Source organism: Vulpes lagopus, chromosome 7 (assembly GCF_018345385.1).
Source record: "Vulpes lagopus strain Blue_001 chromosome 7, ASM1834538v1, whole genome shotgun sequence".
Taxonomy (NCBI): domain Eukaryota; kingdom Metazoa; phylum Chordata; class Mammalia; order Carnivora; family Canidae; genus Vulpes; species Vulpes lagopus.
Window position 1 is genome coordinate 49542279 of NC_054830.1, and position 24441 is coordinate 49566719.

General features: G+C 47.9%; 1 protein-coding gene across 1 annotated transcript in view; it reads right to left on the reverse strand.

Moving 5' to 3' along the window:
* Positions 1 to 2300: 2300 nt before the first annotated feature.
* Positions 2301 to 24441, reverse strand: part of LHFPL4 (LHFPL tetraspan subfamily member 4) — a 31174-nt gene continuing 9033 nt past the window's right edge. Inside the window, exons 2-3 of the mRNA XM_041760446.1 lie at positions 8899 to 9135; positions 2301 to 6073 (exon numbers count right to left, since the gene is read on the reverse strand). Of these exons, the coding sequence (XP_041616380.1) occupies positions 5973 to 6073; positions 8899 to 9135 (338 nt within the window). The 3' untranslated portion in view covers positions 2301 to 5972. The remainder of the gene's footprint in view (positions 6074 to 8898; positions 9136 to 24441) is intronic.

Sequence of the window (24441 nt, forward strand, 5' to 3'; positions counted from 1 at the left end):
CAGAGGGAGAAGCAGGCTCCATGCAGAGTGCCCGATGTGGGACTCGATCCAGGATCCCCAGGATCACGCCCTGGGCTGCAGGCGGTGCCAAACCGCTGCGCCACCGGGGCTGCCCTCTCTCCAGCTTTAAAACTCTTACTGGCCATCATCTATAAACATTTGCAACTCTTTCATTTAAAGAAAGAGATTCTACATCCTCAAATTCAACAATGGCCTTCTTGCTTCCACATCCAGTGGGCACATTTTTTCAGTCCCTAATTCTGAACTAATTTGCTCCAGCTGACCTTTCTCTTGAATGTTTCCATAACACATTTTCATGTTTTTTTCTCCAAACACAGCTCTGACTCCTCCATTGTCCTCTCCTTTTGGACCTACATTCCTCTGACCTTTACATGTTGCTGTTTTCCAGCATTCACGCCATAGCTCTGTGTTCTTCACACAATACAGTCACCCTGAGCAAACTCATCTGTGGTTCACATTTCGACCATTACCTATATGCTCATGTTTCTGGCCCAGATCTTTCTCTTGAGCTCCCAAATCTATCTAATTCAACTGACTACTGGACAACTCCACCATGATGTCCTACACGCTTTTTTTCCCTTTTTCTATTGATTTTTTAATCTCTACACTCAACATGGAGCTTGAACTCCCAACCTCAATATCAAAAGTTGCACACTCAACCAGTAGCCAGCCAGGCGCCTCCCATTTGCTTCTTAAACTTAACAAGTCTCCAACTGAACTGATTGATCATCTTGTTCCCCTGCTATCCTGACAAATCTTTCTTGTCTCCCAAGCAAAAAACATACACATTCTCCTTGGTGCCACTCTCTTACCCCACAGCCAATCAGCTACCAAGTGTAAATTGTACTTCCTTTTTTTTTTTTTAAGATTTTATTTACTTATTCATGAGAGAGAGAGAGAGGCAGAGACACAAGCAGAGGGAGAAGATTCGAAGCATCGGAGCACAAGCATCGAAGTGGGACTTGATCCCAGGACTGCAGGATCACACCCTGAGTTGAAGGCAAATGCTCAACCGCTAAGCCACCCAGGCGTCCCTCAGTTGTACTTCCTAAATAATGAATTTCTCACCTCTCTCAGACCTATTGCCACCACCTTCAGGCCAGACTAACTCTTTAATTAAAATTGTCCTCCACCTCAGTCCATAACAGCGCAATGAGAGTGATCTTCCTGAAATGCAAATCTAATCGTGCTGCTCTCCTGAAAAAATCATCCCATGGCTCCCTATTGCTCTGAACATCCAGATTTCTGTTCACAGCTCCCCAGCTTTTTCATCATCTGACTTTGCCTGTCTTCAGACTAATCTCTGACCCTCCCTGCCCGCACCTTATAGTTCAGCGTTGCTAAACGGCTTTTAGTTCTCTGCATGTACCATTCTGTTTCTTACCCTGCTCTTTCCTTAAGCTGCCTCTCTCATGAATGGCTTTCCTGACCCTTGCCTGCCAACTTCTACACATCCTACAGTAAAACGGTCTTCTGCTCTACCCACCCCACCAAAAGCCAGGTAAGGTGTCCCTACCCAGGGTGCCCACAATACCCTGCACCCGGCACATTTTACATTATTTTTACATGTTCATTTCCTCAGCCAGATTGACCTTTATTTTTTTCAGATTGACCTTTAATACAGGGTCTCTGTTTTTGTTAAGTGTTTAGTCTATACCAAGTGCTCAAAACGTATTGAATGAAGACTCATTTCCAAGTGCAGACATGATAATCAATCTAGCTACCATATGGGACACGTTACTATGTGCCAGATGCTGTCAAGCAATCCGCATTCCCTCCTTTGTTTCTTACAATTCCCTGAGATCACTATCATCAATTGCATTTATTTAACGGGGATTTAGAAGTGAAAGGACTTGTCCAGGCCTCACATGCAGAAAAGGGTGGACCCTTGTTTGTTCTAGTTAGAGTCCTAAGTCCAAAGTCAAGCCTGTTCAATTAATCAGCAGTGTGTAGACCGCTCGCTGCCTGTTCCATCTATTCTCTCCCATCTCCTTGGTTTATCTGGGAAGGTTTATCTGAACCTCAAGTTTATCTGGGGTGGCAATGTGCCCCATTGAAAGATTACATTTTAGCTAGGTGTGCAATGTGACCCAGTCCTATAGGATTTCCAGAAGTCTCCGTCAAATGCAATGTGGACCAAGTGACTAGAACTCCCCCAGGCATCTTGGGCCATGCAGTGTCCTTGAGACTGGAAGCCAGGGTTGAAATTGGCAGTGCAGAAAGACAGAAGCCTGGGTTCCTGATAACGCTGTGGGCCATATCGGTCATGGTCTGGCTACGTCCAGACTTAATATGAAAGGAAAATAGACTCTTGTTAAGCCAACGTGGTAGCTCTGTTAATATGCAGCCAAACCTGATGCCAGTGGTAGACTCTCAACCCTCTCCGTCCCCGTGGGGTCAACTCAGAGAAGAAGCAGCCAGCATAGGTGATATAAAGTGTTTCTTTATTTGAACATCATTCCACCTGCACTGAAGCTCAAATCCAGCAGCAGCAGAAGGGGTCAGGACCAAAATAAATGTTACCAAACTGGACAATGAACAGCGAGGACACATTCAGACAGAACTTACTAATGGGGTGTAGACGACACCAAGCTATCCTAACGACACACAGCACAGGCCCCTGAGGTCTGCTGGTCAGAGCTCTGGGAAGGACTGTCCCCCTTGTTCCCTTCTCAGGAAACTCCAGGCCCACCCGAAGGCTAGCCCTGAGCCAGACAGGGACCTGCGTAAGTTTCTTGTGCTGGGAAGGTCCCAGCTTCTCCAAAGAGAGGGTTCCCTTGTCTCAATCACACTGGAAGTTGGAGAAGGCTGATTCCCCTGCTGTGTCCAAGCAGAATCTCAAGGAGGCCAAGGGATTTCCCTGCAGCCTCATCTGATATCTCTCAGCTTAGCCAGTCCAGGCCTGAAAAGGATTAATCCTACCCATGGTCCTTACCCCCTCAGGAAAACAGTGTTTTCCTTAATGGGTAACTGGTTCCCAAACATGAAAGTTTTCATATCTTAGAGGCCCAGGACTTGACCAACCAGCACTCTCAACCACCTCTATGTTGTGGCTGCTTCGGCCTCTCCTGAAAGTCCCCAGACGAGAGCAGAAACCACCTGTTAGTGCCAGGCCCTTCTGATCCAGTCACAACTGGACTGCTCAAAGCTCAGCTTCTTTCGAGAACCAAGAGTCCTAGAGGCCATGCTGAGGTGGGAACAGGTGATCTCTGCATCTGTCTCCTCCCAAAGGCAAAAGCCAAATTGCCAGGGTTGGCTAAGGCAAACCACAAACCTCACCTTGTCCACGACGACGGCTTCCTTGCCCCCAGAGAGCCATCAGAGTCACAAGGTGGTGGCACATCAGCCTCACGTGGGGCCCCTACCTGAAACATCTGTTTCTGGCTCTGCTCCCGCCTCTGCTGAAGCTTCAGGACAGGGCTATGGTTTGGTGCTCGCTCCAGCCTCCCTTCCTCCCCGGTGTTCTCCCGGCAGGCACTCCTTCAGCCGGCCCAACCCGGCTCTTCTAACCACACTCCCGGGTTCACCTCGGAGCTGGCCCTTCCTTGGCAAAGGCAACAACTGGCTGGTGCATGGCGATGGGTGGAGGCACTCAGGACCCCCTCAAAGGGGTTAACCTCCCTCTTCCCTCCCACTAACCCACACTCTAGTGGCACCCCTACCCCAAAGGGGTGGGCAGTGGCCTGGGCCTCTGAGGGGCGGCTCTGACCTCCCCCCAGCACAGGGCTCTGGTGCCACCCACCCCTGCAGCAGGGCATCCATCCCTCAGTGTCCTGCTCCTCTGCCCAATGCATCTCCCCTGCACCCCAGTCTGCCATCCACAACTCACCCCTACATTTGCCTCCCTTCCCTGTCCCTATTCCTTTCATCTTCCCAGCCACCTTCCTCTCCCACCCCAGGCTCTCTGCATCACGGTCCCCTCTCCTCTCCTCTCTGCCTTTCTCCACCCTCTTCCCTCTCCACTCATTCTCACTCTCTCCACCTCAGGCTTCTCCCCCTTCCCAACCACTGGCTCCCTCCCATCCCCCACCACCCCTGCCCCCCTACAGCCTCCCGACACTGGGCTTTGGTTTGGATCTTTGAGGAACTCACTTCTGTCCCCTGCCTCCAAAGAGGCTCCCCGGACCCTCCCATTCAGCACAGCCCAGCCCTGCAGGTAGAGCCCTGGGGAGGCGAGGGGAGCACTGGGCTGGGGCCAGAGCACCAGGGGAAAGGTGTTTGCTCAAGAGAAGGGAGGGTGAGGACTTAGTGAGTTCCAGGTTTCAGGAATCCTACCAGGACCCAGCATCTGATTCCAGTTAGGGTCTGGATGGGGGTCTCACGCAGAGGATTTCTAGGGTCTGTCTTGGAAACCCTCTCAGGTCCAAGTCCTATGGAAATGAACATAAGATTGGCAAATACATGGCACTCGCTGCTTTTCTCCCCTCCTTTGGCTGAGACCCACATAGGAAATGATGACAACAAGCTTCCCCATTGGACCTGCAGAGGCCTCACACTCCTGCTACACAGTGGATCACCACTTCCCCCCAGTACTCGAAGACACAAGCAGGCACACTAGATGAAGCCAACATGCCGCCTGAACCGGGGGCTGGAAGGGGCTGTCCACACCCCAGGCCAGATGGCTCTACCACCAGGTCCACCAGGCAGTGAGGGGAGTTCAGAAACACCTGGAGTCTCCTCCATTTGCTCCCGGCCAAGGGGGAAGGAGATGCCCCCACAGTGGGAGGGGAGGGAGAAAGAAGACTCCTCTTCTGCTCTCCACCACACACACACACACACACACACACACACTCACGCTCACACACACACACACACACAAACACACACACACACTCATGCCTCAGCTCCAAGCACTGCCCATTGGGCTGCAGACCCTGGGCATAACGCAAGGCGAGAGGTGGGCAAGGAGGAGGAAGTGGAGGTGGGGATAGGGTTACAAGGCCTGGGGATGGGGGACAGGGGGTACCCTGTTCAGAGGTGACCTGCAAGTTCAAGTTATGCAGAAAAAGTATCAAAGAGGCAAGACAGTTTCTGCCCTTGGCAGATGCCCGGATTGGGGGCATGAGAAGGGGCAGAGGGGTGATGCATCCCCTAATTCCCCACTCTTAGGCCCCCCTCCCAAACCCCCAGCCCTGACAACAGGGCCAAGAAGTCTGTGCTGTACAAAACAGGCCAGGGTCAAGGGTCCAGTCACTGGTGAGACATCCCAGCAGGGAGAAGGCCAGGCCAGCCCCGGGTTGAGCCCCTTCCAGCCCCAGCTGCCATGGTCAGATGCCACCGAGACAGGAGTCAGAGCGCCTCCTCCCACTGCCTCCAGAGCCTGTCTGTCCTCAGACTCTGGGCTGCCCAGGGCCCCCGTCAGCAGCTGAAAGGGACGCGCTGTGCTTTCCCCCTCAGTGCAGCTCAGACTCCTTTGGGAGAGGTGAAAACAGGCTGGTGCGGGCAGCAGAGAGGCCCCAAGGAGGCTGGTGGCGCCTGGAGCTCTGTGATGATGTGATGGAACCATCATAGGGGGGGAGGGGGATAGTAAAGAGTCCGGTCCACCCTGGGCCAGTGTCTTGAATAAGTTTCTGCAGGAGGCAGGGACCAGAGGAGGCAAGGATGCAGCCAGGCAGGAGCCCTCCAGACTGCCAGGGCCTGGGGAACAGAAACCACAGCGCCTCTTCCCCTGGAGACTCTGCAGGGGCCCCAGGCCGGGCTAGGGAGGAAGGGAGAAGCCCAAGGGCCCAGGGCTCCAGCTCCCTTAGGTCAGTTGAGGGAGGAGCAGTATCAGGCCCTCCCCCACGCTGCATCCCAGCCCCAACCTCTTCAAAGCCTGGAGCTACAGGCAGGTAGCAGGTGAGAAGTCAGTCCTGGATGGGGTCTTCCCTCGGAGCTTGAATGAAGGGATGAGAGGGCAGGCAACGGGACAAGCTGAGGACAGGTCAAGTCCTGGGTTGTGATCTTGGCCCTCAGGGTCCCTGTGAGTGAGCGACAGGACAGGGGAGGACTCCCCATCCGGAGACATCACCCCCTGGCCGCAACACGGAGCTTACTGTAGAGCCCACAAAATCTACGAGAGAGACAGAGAGAGAGAGAGAGAGAGAATTGGAGAAAGTCAGAGACTACCAGGGCATTGGGGCTCCCCTCGGCCACTCCTCAGGGCTGAGCTGGGCAGGGGAGTGAGCTGCGCAGACTCGGAAATCCAGCCAGGCCTCTGGTGAGTTGGATGGTCCTGAGTAGGCCATTTGAACCTTCTGAGCCTCAATTTCCTCAACTGTACAACGGGCATAAGAGCCTACTTCATAAGGTGATTCTGAGGTGTGAAAAAGTCATAAATCATTGCAGCTAAGGACTTTCCATAATGTTTAGTGCATAGTAAATCCTGGAAATGATGGCAAGTTATTTTAGTGTTTACTTTTGTCCTGGAGGTCTGGCTCAGAACTGAATTGTAAGGCTCTCACCTTGAGTTTCCAGTGAAGGGATGGAGAACCTCCCAACCCCCGACACTGAAGGAAGACAAACTGGGTCTCCTTCACATGACTTTAAACACTGAGCTTGGGCACTTTGCAGAGAGAGGAGAGGACGCTGGGTGCACCCACCTCACACCAGTTACATTCCCAAACCCCTTCTTCACAAGGCCACATGGCTCTTAGTCATGCACTTCCAGAAGCTGCCACCAGAGGGCAGGCCCTGACCTCACAGCAACACCACAGAAGCCATGGGGTGGTCAGGGTCTCCGGGGACAGACAGGAGCCTCAGAGAAAGACAGGTGAGCAGCCCTAAAGGCTCCCCCTCGGCCACTAAAAAAGGGCCCTAAAATAGGAAGCAGGGCAGCAGCATGGAAGAGCCTGGCCTTCCAACTTGGGACCTGGGTTCAAATCCTGACTGCACTGCTTCAGTGACCTTTGAGTGAGTTACTGGGCCTCCACAGACCTCACCTCTCTTATTTGTAAAATGATGGTCATGATGCCTGCCTGGGGGGGTGTCTTGAGGAGTGACAGCTTCTACTGAGTATTCACCAAGTGCCCCTAAATAGACACAGTCTTTCTTCCTCGTTGGACAGGCCTGCAAGGTGGTACCGTTTCCATCACCCTCATTTGAGGAAGGACAGAAAAGTAAGGCTCCCGAAGATGAAGTCCTCAACTTGCTTCCAGCACAGTCTGCCTTCAGTCCAAGGGCTCCACCACAATACTAAATCACCTCCTGCCAGATGAGATAAAAACCCTCACTGCCAGTAGCCCCATTTTATAGATGAGACTCCAAGAGAGGAATGCAATTAATGGAAAGTGCTAAATATAGACCTAGCACATGCAAATAGCTCGAGGCAGGGTGTAACTATGAAAACCACTACTCCTATTGCTCACGGCAGGGAACGCATACCCAGGCAGACGGGTGTCTGTCCACCGAAGTCGGGCTAGGCCTCCCCTTGCTCTGGGGGCAGGGCGGGCCCCTGACTCAGAAGACCAACCCTCCTTTGGAGAGCGATCTGGCACTATCGTTATAATACTACGTGTGCAATTCCATTTCTGGAAACACACCAAGAAAGCACTGTGTAAAAGAAGGCATAGACAAAGATGTCCAGTGTAGCATTGTCGGTGATAGTAAAATCCTAGAAACCTCCCTTAGAGTCCCTAAAAGGAAAATAGTTAAATAGTTACAGTTCCTCCATCTGACGTAATGCTAAGCACTAGATAAAAAGGGTTCTCCATAAAAGGATAAAGAAAGATCTTTAAGACATGTTTTAGGGTTGGGTACAAAAAGCAACCTTACAAGGGATTTGTTTAGGATGATGCCTACTCTGTGTTATATTAGCATATGACGCTTACTGTATATTTTATAAAAGGACATATAATGTATGTACATGTATAGATGAACATCTGATAACTTAGCCCACAGTCTCTGGCCTCAGGTGTAAATTTTTTTATGGGATTTCAATGTTACTTGATATATACAAAGTTGGTATGTAATATGCAAGGTATAAAGCATCCTGTAACACCTGTGTGGGCTCACCGAGCAAGAACTCCACCAATATTTTGTACATACCTGCACACCCCCCATCTCAAGCTCCTGGCCTCCCCTCTTCTTCTTTTTTTTTTTTTTTTTTTGGCCTCCCCTTTTCTATCCCAACCACAGATAAGCATCATCCTGTCTTCTGTATATATTGTTTCTTTTTTTTTAAATATATTTTTTAAATTTATTTATGATAGTCACACAGAGAGAGAGAGAGAGAGAGGCAGAGACATAGGCAGAGGGAGAAGCAGGCTCCATGCACCGGGAGCCCGATGTGGGATTCGATCCCGGGTCTCCAGGATCGCGCCCTGGGCCAAAGGCAGGTGCCAAACCACTGCACCACCCAGGGATCTCTATATATTGTTTCTTTACTCAAAAAAAAAAAAAAAAAAAAAGACAGTACAGCCATAAATATATTTATGATTAAACCATACATTAGTTAGCATCTCTTGGTTTTTGATTGAGCTTCATAAAAATATCACTCTGTCATGTTCTGGAGTTTGATCCCCACTCCCCCATTCCCCACCCCCGTCTCAATATTCTTTCCAAGATGTATCCATTCTGTTACCTATAACTGCAGTGCCTTCATTTTCAGTTATACCCTATTCCATGATATGAATATATCACTATTTATCCATCCTCCTGTCAGTGGCCATGTAGGTTGTTTTTTAGTGGTTTGCTATTTTGAAACCACTGCCAAGAGCGTTCTTAAACGTTTCTCATGAGTTTCTACTCATAGTTGGGATTGCTGGGTCCCAGGCATGCAAATGTTCGGACTTGAGCAATAACGCCAAATTGCTTTTAAGGTGGTTGGACTGTGTGCACTTTTTCCAGTTTTTGGATGACACCCCCCCCACCCCCGCCCCGCCCCGGACGTGCACTCGCCTTTGTTCTCCTGCTTGAGCTCCTCCTGCAGCAGGTCTGTTTGCCGGTTGCCCAGCACGAAGGCGAGGAAGGAGAGGATGAGGGCGTTGAGGATGCCGATGATGGCCAGGATGTATGCCCAGCGCACCGAACAGTCCCCCAGGGAATACTTCCCAGTCTTGGTCCCGCACATGTCCCGGATGGTCTCGGCGTCCCAGCCGTCGGGGAAGATCATGCAGCCCAGCACGAGGCACAGAGCTGAGGGGGCCGAGGCCGGTGCACCGCCATGGTCAGGGAGGAAGAGAGAAGGGGTTGAGTACTCCCCAGAGCCAGGGCCCCCGCAGGCCGCGCCCTCCCGCTCCTCGGCCAGTCAACAGGCCTGTTAACCGCTTCCCTGGATCTGGGCTGGCTTCTTGCCTCGGAGAGAGCAGAACTTTCCAGGGGCCCATTATGCCTCCCATCAAACAACTCCTCCGGGAAGCTTTCCTCGAAATACAAGAAAAGAGCAATCCATGATCACCTCTCTCAGCTCCCTTTAGCAAACTGACCACGCTTACTCCCTCCCATCCTTATCATTCTTGATTTCTTTTTGTCATTCATTCAACAACTATTATTGAGCTCCATTTCCTTTTCTTCAAGACACTGGACACACGTTCTCATTCACACAGTTGAGCACTGTGTTCAGAGCATAGACTGGGGTAAGGTCTTTCACCTACTCAGTGTACGACTTTGGGGATTTGGCCTGTTGGTGTCTCATCATGGAAATCATGGTTACCACCACACGGGGTGGTGGCAAGGATCGAAGGATGTGTGTAGGACACTCAGCACAGGGCCTTGCATTTCCTCGCTGAAGGCCCACTGGGTGCCAGGCACTATACAAGGCAGCAGCAGGGTGTGTTACTTGGGCTTTACCCTCACAAAGCTCGTGGTTAGTGGGGGAAATGTCCATTAGGGCAAAGGAGAGGGCTGGGGCTCCAATCCTGATACAGTTTTTTTCCTAGAGGTGTGACGTCAAGCCAGTTCTTTCCCCTTGGAGCCTCAGCTCTCTCATCTGTAAAATGGTAATAATGACAGTATTCAAGTGATTGTAAAGATTACAGGAGGCAGCAAATGTAATTGCCTGACCTAGTAAATCCTGGATAAATGTTATTATTACCAAAACTAGTCATAATGATAAAAATAATAGTCACACAAATAAGGAGGTTGGAGCTTAGTGTCAGATGGTGGGGGAGGGGAGAAGGGGCGAGGCCAAGAAGCGCCTTCTATTGAAATAGGCCGCTGCTTGGTTTCCCCACCTTGGGGTCCACTCAGTCTCTGTTTAGTGACCCACCTCTGCCGATCCCAACCACTTAGTACAGGTAGGCTCTTCCCAGAGCCCAGTCTAGTAGATGGGACTGAAGTCTGAGCCAATCAGCACATTGCATTCCTCTGGTGATCAACTGGCTCCGAGAGAAGTGCACGCCCCACACAGCCAATCACAGCCAACCGAGCTCAGTAAGCAAGAGGGGCAGTGACCTTCCCCTGCTGCCTGCCGGTGAGCAGCCTGCCCAGTGACCTATGAGTGTGTCAGCAGCTCCATGTTGCCCTCTTAGTGCCTGACAGCCCCACTAACAACAAGGTGACTGTCTGAAACCCTAAGGTTCCACACCAGGCCCATGGGGTGCGTAGCCTGAGTTTTAATTTTTTACTTATTTATGATAGTCACAGAGAGAGAGACAGAGACATAGGCAGAGGGAGAAGCAGGCTCCATGCAGGGAGCCCGACGTGGGACTCGATCCTGGGTCTCCAGGAACACACCCTGGGCCAAAGACAGGCGCTAAACCGCTGCGCCACCCAGGGATCCCCTAGCCTGAGTTTTAGATGACAATGATAACAAAGAGGGGATGGTGGCCAGTTCTGCCCTCAGTCTATGAGGTCCATCTAGTTGGGGGAGGGGACGCCCTCATTTTTGTCAGGTCTCTCCCCCTCCTACAGTTCAAGGGAAGTGTTCCCTAGGCCCCAGACCCATCTGCCAGTGCGCTGGAGCCCCTTGCTCTAAGGTTTGGACTCCTGTGACCTCCCCTGCCGCCCTCCCGTGACACGACAGTGTCCCCCACACACCTAGGTTATGCTCCTCATCTGATGCAGGGATTCCCCACAGCACTATGAACACACACACACACACACACACACACACACACACATTTAAGGCTTCCTCCAAGGTGAATCCCAGCTAGAGTACAGTGAGCTGCTTGGGGGCTGGGAAGAGTTCCTGGCAAAGGGGATGGCAAATGCAGGAAGCCCGGGGGTGAGAATGAGCTTGGGGAGCTAAAGAACTTGATAAACTCGAAGGTGCACTTTAGACACCCAAACGGAGAGGGAAGCTCTGGGGGAAATCGGTACCGGAGATGCGAGATGTGAATTCGGGAGCTGTGGGCAGGTAAGTCCCGGGCTGCCGAATTAGGGAGACAGAAGGCTCGGGACTGAGCCCTGCGGCGCAGTATGAGGTCAACCCATCCCTTCCACACCCCCACCCCCACATCCTCGACATTTCTGCAAGGCCCTCCAGGCCCCAGTCGGAGACCGGAGGAGGGTCCAATGCCCGGGACGGAGGGGGAAGGGGGGAGAAGGAGCGCCCAGGCGGTCTGGGGGCTCCCGCCCAGGTGGCTCCCGCCTCCCCAGAAGGCGGGGGCGGGGGGAGGAAGGGAGCCCGAGAAGGGGCCACCCCACCCCCCAGCTCTCCGCCCCCCTCCCGCGTGCCGCGCTTCCTCTCCCTCGCGGAGCATCCCCGTTTCCATGGAGACTGCATCCCGCCGGGCGCCCGGGGGCGGCCTCTCGGCTCTGCAGCCCCCGCCCAGCCCCCCAGGAGTTCCCTTCCCGGCCGCCGGCTCTCCGGGCTCCCGCGCCTCCCATTCCTCCCCTTCAGGGCCACCCCTTTATCTTCCTCGGTCTTCCTCTGCTCTTCACAGCCCTTCGCTCTCTCGAGGGCCGTCGCGATCCCGCTCAGGTGTGGCCTCCACCCTCTTCCCCTCAGCAGGCCTCCTCCTCCTCCTCTGTCCCCGCCTCTCCTCCTCCTCTGGATCTAGCCCCTCGCCCCCTCCTCTCTCCGGCTCTTCCTTCTACACTGCACGTGTAAATCCCGAGTGCCACGCATGTGCCGGGCATTGTGCAAGGTGTGGGGACGCTGGAGGCGAGGTCCCCAGAAGAAGAGGTGTGTGTGTGTGTGGAAATACAATCAAGCCAACAACAGAATAGTTATGCATGTCAAGGAGTGCTAGCAAGGAAGCAGAGGGGCTGAGACCCGAATCACAGGGTGCTGGGAGACGGGGGTGGGGCCTCTCCATCTCTCCCTCGACTCTCTGCCTCCTCTGCTCTGCAGCGTTGTAGGTGGTGGCGGTGGGACCCCAGAGGCTGCTCAGGGAATGGGAAACACCCAGAAATCAAGCAAAATGGAGTGGGGGGGAGCCTATCAGATGGTTTCCCTGGACCTGGGAGAAGAGAGGAAGAGATCACAAGGGACAGTCTAGAACAAGGAAGTGACCCCGGGGTTCAAGCATCAGGAGCTGGCAGGTTTCAGCACCCTCATGTCCTAGATGAGGAAACTCAGGCTGAGGTCTTTGGAGTCTGAGTTCAAGTCTCTTTTGGAAAACAGACACAGGTGCAGGGTGCCCTGTGGAGGAGGGCTTCTCAATGGGAACATTTTTAACACTTGACTCTGTAATTCTTCTTGATGGCCGGGGTGGGGGGGGGGGGGAGCTGTCCTGTGCCTTGTGGGATATTGAGTATCCTTCCCCACCTCTATCTGCTAGATGCCAGGGGCACCACCACCATGTTTTTTTATTATGACCCCCAGTCATAATAAAAAATAGTATCTGACCTCCAGATATTGCCAAATGTCCCCGGGGGGACAAAAGTGCCCCTGGTTGAGAACCACTGGTATAGGGGAAGGCACCCTCAGGTGGGGCACCTCTATCCATTACCCTACAGTCCACTGATTTCCTCTGCTCCAAGCGCTCTGAAAGTGTTGCAACAAAATTAATAATAGGAATATTCATCATAATGAAGGATGTCTGGGTGGCTCAGAGGTTGTGCATCTGCCTTTGGCTCAGGGCATGATCCTGGAGTCCCAGGATGGAGTCCCACATCGGGCTCCCCGCAGGGAGCCTGCTTCTCCCTCTGCCTATGTCTCTGCCTCTGTGTGTGTCTCATGAATAAATAAATAAAATCTTTTTAAAAAAAAGGAATATTCATAATGTGATACTAATGCTAATAAACGGTATTGAGTGCCTAACTGTGCCAGGATGCAGAGCTCCTGACATCATGATCTTGTTTAATGCTGCAACAAATCTATATGATGGGAAAAATCATCATCCTCATTTTACAGAGGAGAAAACAGGCTCAGAGGAATCAAGTATCATATCCCATGTCACAGAGCTAGTCAGTGGTGGGATCTGTATTTAAACCCAGACAGGTCTTTACTTAACATTTTTCTTTAAATAGACTCACTTTTTAACTTAGAGGCATTTACTTAAAAAGTAAGCTTTATATCACTATCATAGAAAAGGAAACCAGGATCATTTGCCACAAATAGAAGGAAACTATAAATATAATGAAACCAAAACAACGTTCTTAGATTCTAGCTGGATACTTTTGCCTGCCAAATGCTCTGAGCTCGCTCTCTCTGTTTAAGAGACTTAATAGTGTGAGAGGAGTTAAAGATATACTAGCACCAAACGGAGCCTTTCTCCTTGAAGCCATGAGACACAGTCCACCTTGCATGGCCTCAACAGGAAGCTAAACTCCCATTCTTCGCTTCCCACCCATTCACTGGGTTGCTTTAGGCAAAGTCAGTTTACATCTCTGGGCCTTATTTTCTTCATCTGTAAAATGGGGGTCATGACATCCACCCTGCTCATTTCATAGTGCTTTTGTGAGAATCAATTGGCAGGTGAGAAGAGATATATAAATTATTACTGGTGAAGTGGGGAAGGCGATAAGCTTAATTTTTACACATAATCATGATGGAGATCAGTACTTTGCTACGACATCTTCCTTACTATTAGAAGCCCCAGTTTTTAGCTGAGAACTTGACCCTTGAATACAGAGACTGCATTTTCCAGCTTTCTTTGCAGCTACATGACTAGGCCACATGGGTAGGTAAAAATGCATGCCGATGTGTTATGTGTCCTCAAGGAAAATAACTTTATATAAACAGATTTATAAGGATGCTAGAATGTGCTCTTTGCCCCTTTTTCTTAATCCATTCCTCCACCTGCAGCCTAGAAGGCAGAGGGGATGTCTAAGGCTCTCACATTCATCTTCAACAATGAGAATGAGGATCTCACCCCACCTGAGCACCTGGGTGGCTCAGATAGTTAAACCTCCGACTCTATTTCAGCTCAGGTCATGATCTTAGGGTCATGGGATTGACCCCCACATTGGGTTCCATGCTCAGTAGGAAGTCTTCTTAAGATTCTCTCCCTCTTCCTCTCCCTCTGCCCCTCCCCCACTCGTGTATGCTATCTCTCTCAAATAAATAAATCTTAAAAAGAAAAAGAGAGAGAGCTCTTGACTTCAGGGCTACCATACCAGCTCTGAACCACCTAACTCTTGGGCATCTGTTTAACATAAGAGACTAGAACCTGGGGTCATTAGACAATTATTTTGGGTTTTCCTATCACATGCAGCCAAACCTGGTCCTGTTACAATAATGTGTTATTCTTTTTTAGGTCTGTATCACATGCATGTATTGGGCAAACAGCTTTTATCTATGTGTCCTTGGACAAGTCATTTCACCTCTCTGAACCTCAGTTCTGTCATCAGAGAAATGGTGATATTTACTTCTCAAGGCCACAACATAGACTGAGTGGTCGGCAGCATCACTGTGATGAGGGTATGCCTCGTGGTCTATGGCGTGTGAAGGTGGCTCAGACACTCTGCTTGGAGAACAACGTGGCAATATCCATACAAATCCTAAAGGTACTTATCCCTTGCCTCAAATGTATCCCATGGCTGGGCTTGTGCATGTACATGAAAGGTGCATACAGGGTATTCACTGCACCACCATCTTTATAAGAGAGGATGGCAATGTCTATTAAGAGGGAACTGATTAAATAAAGTATGGTATATCCAGGCCACGGAATACTACAAAGCCATTAAAACAAGTGGTGAACAATTATATATGTTGTCGTGGAAAACCTGAGATGTATTAAGAAATTTAAAAAGCTAAGGCACACAATACAATGTAGAGTATGATCCCATCTATGGTTTTTAAGAAGGATGTACACGCTCTGGAACAGCCAGAAGGAATGAGCAGCTCTGTAAGGAATGACACAGCAAACTTTCTGAACGTGACGTCTGCTGCAAAGAGCAATTGTACTTTTGGGGCACCTGAGTGGCTTAGTCGGTTAAGGGTCCAACTCCTGATTTCAGCTCAGGTCATGATCTCAGGGTCCTGGTGTTGAGCCCTGAATCCAGCTCCATGCTGGGTATGGAGCCTGCTTCCAATTCTCTCTCTCCTTCTCCCTCTCCCTCTGTGCCCCCTCTCCCCCCACCCAAAAATAAATAAATAAAGCAATTGTAATTTTATTTATTTTTTAAATGTTAAGTAGGTTCCATGACTGGGCACCCAGGTGGCTCAGTTAGTTAAGTGTCTGTGTTTGGCTTGGGTCATGATCCCAGAGTCCTGGGATGGAGTCCTATGTCAAGCTCCTTGCTCACTGGGGAGTCTGCTTCTCCCTCTGCCCCTCCCTGCCACTTGTTCTTTTTCTCTTCAATAAATAAATAAAACCTTAAAAAAAAAAAAGGGAGGCTCCATGCCCAACATGGGGCTTGAACTCTGACCCTAAGATCAGGACTCGGGTGCCTCGTAGCGCAGTAGGAAGCGCTCAGTCTCATAAGATCAAGACTCACATGCTCTACCCACTGAGCCAGCCAGGCACCAGGGAATTGTTATTTTAAAAAGTCAAGCATGTAGTCAGTGTTTTCTGTGTTTCAGGCATTGTTCTAACTGCTCTATGTTTATTAATGAATTGTTATTCCCATTTTATAGATGAAGAAACAGGTCCGGAAAGGTTAAATGATGTGCCCAAGGTCACATAGCTAGAGATAACACAGCTGGGGTCAGACCCAGCCCATGTAGGGCAGGGCCATGCTCTGAAGCCCCTCTCCTCTCTGATCTATGAACAGGTAGAGATCGTGCATGGCACACTCCTTCATGGTTCAGAACAGCAGAAGGTGGTCTACATACAGTGATGTTATTCAGCCTTAAAAAGGAACGGAATTCTGACACATGCTACAACATGGAGGAACCTTGAGGACATTGTGTTCAGTGCAATGTGCTAGTCACAGAAAGACACTGTAGGATGCCACTTACTTGAGGTCCCCAGAACAGTCAAATTCACAGAGACAGGAAATAGGATGTTGGTCGCCAAGGGCTGAGGGAGGAGTATGGGGGATTAGTGTTTAAAGGGGACAGAAAGGGGCGCCTGGATGGCTCAGTCGGTAAGCGTCTACCTTGGGCTCAGCTCATATTCCAGCATCAGGCTCCCTGCTCACTGGGGAGTCTGCTTCTCCCTCTGCACCCTCCATGCTCTCTCTCTCTCTCTCTCTCTCTCTTTCTCTCTCTCTCATAAACAAGTAAATAAATAAAATATTTATTTTTAAAAATATTTTATTTATTCATGAGACACACACACACACACACAGAGAGAGAGAGAGAGAGAGAGAGAGAGAGAGAGGCACAGACACAGGCAGAGGAAGAAGCAGGCTCCATGCAGGAAGCCCAACACGGGACTCTATCCTGGGTCTCCAGGATCATGCCCTGGGCTGAAGGTGGCACTAAACCACTGTGCCACCTGGGCTGCCCTAAATAAAATCTCTCAAAAATATAAAAAAGGAAAAAGAAAAAATATATATATAAAAAAGGGACAGAGTTTTACAAGATGAAAAAGAGTTCTGGAAGAGAGAGAGATGGATGTAGTACACAATATTGTGCACTTAAAAAAATTGTTAAAATGGTAAAATTTATGTTCTGAGTACTTTACCATGAGGGAGTGAGAGGAAGAAAGTCAGTAGGGGGGAATGCAGAAAATGACATAATATATTTGCCTCATGAGTGTTTACGTAAATGCACAGAAAGAGATTGGGGGGAAAATGGAAATTTAATTTATATGAGTGGTGGCCTCTGGGCAGGGAGGGGGTGGAGACTTTAGCCTTTATGAAACATTTCAGCTCTTCAGAATGAATGTCTTCATATATTACTCATGAAATTTAAAAACATCACTCAAGATATTGATTTTTTTCAAAGAACACACATATAAGCTTGCATATCTGTAAAGGTTTATAGAAGTATACAGAAGCAATTTAATGGTGGATACCTCTGAGAGGTGGCCTGGGAAATGGGCAGGAAGGGAGGGGGAGTGGGGACACTTCATTGTGTGCCATCCTGTACTGTTGAAAGTGTCTAACATCTGCATATAATATTTTTATGACAAAAACTATATTATTATGTTCAATCCTTTTCCATCTATGCCAGGCCATATGAAATCCTCTTAAGTTTTAAAAAAATAATTAAGAAACTAAAAGACAGTTAAAAAGAAGGGTGACACTTGAGTTTTGGTAATGAAACCTGAGTGAGACCAGAAGTAGTGAAGAATTAGTAAGAGCAAATATATGATACACTCAGGTGTTTATTTTCTTTAAAGCTTGTGCTGTAAATATGCCTTTATAGAAAGCTTTTTTTTCCTTAAGTAGGCTCCATGATGGGCATGGAGCCCAATGTGGTACTTGAACTCGTGACCTAAGCTGAAATCAGGAGTCAGATGCTTAACTGACTGAGCCACCCAGGGGCCCCCATTTAAAGCTTTCTAATGATTCATTTTATGCGCAGCTCTTGTAACAGTGTCTCATTATAACACTGTTACACCACCCTCAAGGGACATCTGCTGAGCTGGACACTCCAAAAGGGAGGCCTCTGTTTTTGTTCAGTGGCCTCTTCCATACAGGACACACCACAGCTGCTACCCTTTCCTGGGGGTCAGACCAGCTGTCCCCAGGGCTATCTGTCCTCAGGACTCCACAGAGGCTTGCTATAGACTGAACTGTGTCTCCACAAAATTCATATGTAGAAGCCTTAATCCCCAGTGCGATTGTATTTGGGGGGGTGGGGCCTTTGGGAGGTAATTAGAGTTTGGTGAGGCCTCCTGACGGGATCAGTGCCCTCCCAAGAGAAGACACCAGAGAGCCTGCTCCCTCCCCCCACTGCCACCACCCTCACCCTCACACCAGAGCAGGATCTTGTCTGAGAAAGAACAAACTTGCTGTGTGCAACAATTTGCTGCATCTTAGAACCATACAATTGAGAAAAAGTGTGATCCCATTTATTTACAAATCAAAGGCAGGCAAAACTAACTTACAGGAAGAAAAGTCAGGATACTGCATACCTTTGGGGGCAGTGATTGGAAGAGGACATGAGGATTCCTGATCTGTGTACTATTTCTATAGGCATGTTCACTTTGTGTAAATTACTGAGTCATAGAGGTGACAATTTCTGTACTCCTAAGTGTGTTATACTTTCTGTAGAAGCTGACTTTAAAAAGGCTACATACCATAGTGTGTAAGAAGTAAACATCAGAAATAACCAATAGAACACTGGTTAGGGCACATCCATGCAGTGGAGCACCAAGCTGTCACGAAAGAGACGAAGGAAGCCCTTTATGTGCTGATGTGGGATGGCATATGGGTGTGCTAAGTGCAAGGCAAGGTCCAGAGTAACAGACGTGGTGCAGGGCTAGCACTCTGTAAGGAGTGGGGAAAGCGTGTGTGTATGTGTACGTGTGTGTGTGTTTGCATGGACATCAAATATTTCTGGAAGTGTCTACAAGACACTGATAACCTTGGTGACTTTTTTAAGATTTTATTTATTTATTCATGAGAGACACAGAGAAAGAGAGAGAGAGGCAGAGACACAGGCAGAGGGAAAAGCAGGCTCCATGCAGGGAGCCCGATGTGGGACTCCATTCTGGGTCTCCAGGAAAACGCCCTGAGCTGAAGGCAGGCGCTCAACCCCTGAGGCACCCAGGCGTCCCAACCTTGGTGACTTCTAAGAAGAGGAACTGAGTGGCTGGAGGACAGGAGGGCATGGAGACATTGGAGGGGATGGAGACATTGCACTGAGAACCCGCTGCACATTTTGGATTCAGAAGCATGTGAAAGAGTTACCTATGGAAGCCATAAGGCGGGCAGGAGTTGACTACTACTAAGTGACTATTGCCAGAGATTCTCACTCGGAATTAAAGCAACAAAGAATGGCAATGCACAGATCAAATATAACTCTCGGAAATAACGGATTAATCACAAAAACATAAAAATGAAAGTCTCTAAACCTCTTTTGACTGATTTGCCAATTTCCGAGAACTTATCCTAAGAAAACACTCATGGATACGCTCTCAGATTGAACTACAAGGATGTCTGTCACATTGTTACTTAAGAGAAAAATGAGGGGCACCTGGGTGGTGCAGTGGGTTACGCATCTGACTCTCGGTTTTGGCTCATGTCCTGATCTCAGGGTTGTGAGCTCAACCTGTGGCTGCCCACCCCCACCCCTTGCCCCCCCTACACTTAGAGCCCAGCATGGAATCTGTTTGGGAGCCTCTCTTACTCTCTCCGTCTGCCCCTCCCCACTGTACAGACATGCTCTCTCTAAAATAAACATAAATCTTTGAAAAAAAGAGAGAAACAAGAGGAGGAGAGGGAGAAATAATAAAGGAAGAATGGAGGGCAGCCCGGGTGGCTCAGTGGTTTAGAGCTGCCTGCGGTCCCGGGATAGAGTCCCTGCATGGAGCCTGCTTCTCCCTCTGCCTGTGTCTCTGCCTGCCTCTCTCTCTCTGTCTCTCTCTGTGTCTCTCATGAATAAATAAATAGAATCTTCAAAAAAAAAAAAATAGGCAGGTGTCCTTTCAAGGCCATCCTTCTTGGTTTCTCAGCTGCTAATCTGAGCAGCTGCTCTGGCTCCTTTTCTGGTTCCTCCTCCACCTGCCTATTAAAGGTCGGTGTTTCTAGTCTCTCCCCTTCTCCCAGCACACATTCTCCATGGGGCAATTTCACCCACCCTCAGACTCATTCGATGATGCCTCACATCTCTGTCTCCAGCTGAGACCTCTTCCCCTAAGCTTCCAGCCCTAATAGCCAATTGCTTGCCAGACCTTTCCTCTTGCACATCCCAGAGGGCCTGCCAAATCAGTGTTTCCCAAACTGACCTGACCTTCCCCTGCATGTATGGGAATGTCAGTCCAGAGACCCAAACATCCAAGGAGGAAACCTGGAGTCATCTGTAACACCTACCTGGTCCTCACCCCAGAGAGCCCCTAGTCTCCTAAACAGGTCTCCCCTCTTCCCCCCTCCTCTCTCTGTACCTCTTAACAGGACAATGGGCTCCTAGCCTCCCACCAAGCCTCCGTTCAGTCCACCCCTGCAGCAGCCACCCTATTCATCTTTCTAAGCCCAACTTCTAGGCCCTGGTAACTCTCAAGCCTAAAAGCAAATACCCAAGTGGCACCCAAGTGGCTCAGTCAGTTAAACATTGGACTCTTGATTTTGGCTCAGGTCCTGAATTCAGGGTCATGAGATCCAGCCTTGCATGGGGCACAACACTGGGCGTGGAGTCTGCTTGAGATTCTCTCTCCCTCTCCCTCTATCCCTCCCTCTTGTGCTCTCTCTCTCTCTCTGTTACCTTATTTTATAGATGAGAAAACTGAGACTCAGAAATTGTGTAACCTTCTTAAAGACAGTTGATAATGCCATACTTAGCATTCAAATTCAGGTTGTCTGACCACTGAATATGCTGCCTCCAAAGGAGTGGATGGTAGAGCTAGAACTTAAATCAGATGTCACCATTCACTCATTCAACAGACACTTATTAAGCACCTACTATGTGCCAGGCACAGACTCCTGGTCCAGGGCTCTCATTATACCATTAAACTTTTCTGGGATTAAAGTAAGGTTGGTAATGATGAATAACAGGGAATGAAAAGAAAAAGACACAAATGAGAGGCTTTCTGAATAAGAATAGTTCAGCTCCTGTTCTCTTGACTCCTCCAACTCTTCCAACCCATCCTCCCCATTGACAGCTGGATGTGATATGTCTCCCCCTGCTTAAAACATTTCAAGTCTGTTCTAGGTATCACACAAAACCCAGGACGGAACTGACAATTTGATTATGAGAAAAAACAAATTTCACTATGGGGAAAACATCCAAAGACAAAGTCAAAAGATCAACTGGGAATATTTATAACTTGTATCACAGAAAAAGAGCTAACTTTCTTAATATATAAAAAGTTTTTTTTTGTTTTAAAGATTTTATTTTTAAGTAAGCTCTATACCCAGTGTGGGGCTTGAACTTACAACCCTGAGATCAAGAGTTGCATGTTCTACTGACTGAGCCAGCCAGGTGCCCCACAAAAAGTTCTTATGTATCAAAGAGGGAAAACACCATTAACTTAATAAAAAAATTATATATGTATATATACATATATATATATTATTACATATATATGAGCTGACAGTTTAAAGAAAAGATATATATAAAAGGTGCTTGACTGGGACACCTGGGTGGCTCAGCAGGTTGAGCATCTGCATTTGGCTCAGTGTGTGATCCCAGAGTCCCAAGATAGAGCCCTGCATCGGGCACCCTGCATGGAGCCTGCTTCTCCCTCTGTGTCTCTCATGAATACATAAATAAAATATCTTTAAAAAAAAATAAAATAAAAGGTGCTTGACTTCACTCATAATTAGAAAAAGGCAAATTATTACTATAAGAGTATTTTTTACCCATCAGGTTGGCAAAAATATTTGATAACATACTCAGTTGAAAAGGAAGTGGAGGGATCCCTGGGTGGCGCAGCGGTTTGGCACCTGCCTTTGGCCCAGGGCGCGATCCTGGAGACCCGGGATCGAATCCCACGTCGGGCTCCCGGTGCATGGAGCCTGCTTCTCCCTCTGCCTATGTCTCTGCCTCTCTCTCTCTCTCTGTGACTATCATAAATAAATAAAAATTTAAAAAAAAGAAAAGAAAAGGAAGTGGGGTAACAGGTCCTTTTATACATTGCTGCTAGGAGTTAACTCTGTACAACGTCTATAGAGGGGACTATGGCTGGATCTGTCAAAATTGTAAATATACAGACCATTTAATCTAGCAATGCTGCTCTTTTTTATCCTTATACTCACATATGTGTCAAATTATTTATATACAACATTATCCACTGAAATATTGTTATAGTAAAATATTATAAACATAACTATTGATAAAATAAAGGATGACACATCTATGCAAAAGTATATTATGCAGCTTTTTTTTTTTTTAGGTTTTTTTATTTATTTACTCATGAGAGACAGAGAGAAAGAAGCAGAGACACAGGCAGAGGGAGAAGCAAGCTCCCTGCAGGGAGCCCGACGTGGGACTCGATCTTGGAACCCCGGGATCATGCCTTGAGCCAAAGGCAGACGCTCAACCGCTGAGCCGCTCAGGCATCCCTATTATACAGCTCTTAAGAAAAAGTAATTCATTATACACTAAAATAGGAAACCCTAACAAGAGAGTGATAGTATGTGATATCTAGATTAGAGCATAAAAAGCAGTGTGATGGCCAAAACAATCTTCTAAAAGGAATACAGTTGGAGGACTCATACTTCTCAATTTGAAAACTCACTACAAAACAGCAGTCATCAGGACAGTATGGTACTTGCATAAAGACAGACACAGATCTATTCCACTGATCTAGTGGAATGGAATAGGGAGTCCAGAAATTAACCCAGATATCTATGGTTAATTGATTTTTGACAAGGGTGCCAAGACCATTCAATTGAAAAAGAATCATCTTTTAAATAAATGGTGCTGGGACAACTGGATAGCTATATGCAAAAGAATGAAGTTGGACCTTTACCTTAATCCAAATATACAAATATTAACTCAGATGATCAGACACCTAAATATAAGAAGCCAAAACTATAAACTCCTTGGTAAAAACAGAGGTAAATTTCTTGTGCCCTTAGGGGCACCTGGGTGGCTCAGTCAGTTAAGTGTCTGCCTTCAGCTTAAATCATGATCTCAGGGTCCTAAGATGGAGCAGTGTGTTGGGCTCTGCACTCAATGGGGAGTCTGTTTTTCCTTCTTCCTCTGCCCCCATCCCCACTCATGCTCTCTCTTGCATGCTCTTTCACAAATAAATAAATACAATTTTGGGCAGCCTGGGTGGCTCAGCAGTTTAGCACTTTCTTCAGCCCAGGGCCTGATCCTGGAGACCAGGGATCGAGTCCCATGTCAGGCTCCCTGCATGGAGCCTGCTTCTCCCTCTGCCTGTGTCTCTGCCTCTCTCTCTGTGTCTCTCATGAATAAATAAATAAAATATTTTTTTAAAAAAATTTTTAATAAATAAAATCTTAATAAGTAAATAAATAAATAAAATCTTAAAAATAATAAATATTAAATAAATAAATTAAATCTTAAAAAAAATTTTGTGCCCTCAGATTTGCAAAGGATTCTTAGATATGACACCAGAAGCACAAGCAATACAAGAAAAAAGGACATAAACTGGATTTTGTATAAATTAAAAACTTCTGTGTTTCAAAGAAAACTATCAAGAGAAACAAAGACAGCCACAGAATGGAAAAAAATATCTGCAAATCATATATATAAGGGACTTGTATCTAAAGTATACAAAGAACTCTTACAACTCAATGATAAAAAGAAAAATAACCCAATTAAAAAATAGGCAAAGGATCTTAATAGATAATATCTCCAAAGAAGGTATACAAATGGCCAATAAGCACAGGAAAAGACTCTCAACACCATGAATCATTAGGGAGACACAAATCAAAACCACAAGATACCAGTTCACACCCAGTAGGATGCCTATTATTTAAAAAGTCAGATAGGGATCCCTGGGTGGCGCAACGGTTTAGCGCCTGCCTTTGGCCCAGGGCGTGATCCTGGAGACCCGGGATCGAATCCCACGTCGGGCTCCCGGTGCATGGAGCCTGCTTCTCCCTCTGCCTATGTCTCTGCCTCTCTCTCTCTCTCTCTGTGTGACTATCATAAATAAATAAAAAAAATAAAGCCAGAAACATTGGCAAGTCTTTAAAAAAAAAAAAAAGTCAGATAACAACCAGTGTTGATGATAATACGAATAGGAACCCTCATATACTGCTATTGGGAATGTACAGTAGTGCTGCCACTTTGGAAAACAACCTGGTAGTTTCTCAAAATGTTAAATACAGAGTTGCCATTTGAGCCACCAATCCCACTCCTTCCAAGAGAAATGACAATGTACATCCATGCAAAAACTTGTACACAAATGTTCATAGCTGGAGATTCCTCAAAGAGTTAAAAATAGAAATGCCCTACGACCCAGCAATTGCACTGCTGGGGATTTACCTCAAAGATACAGATGCAATGAAACGCCGGAACACCTGCACCCCAATGTTTATAGCAGCAATGTCCACAATAGCCAAACTGTGGAAGGAGCCTCGGTGCCCATCGAAAGATGAATGTATAAAGAAGATGTGGTTTATGTATACAATGGAATATTC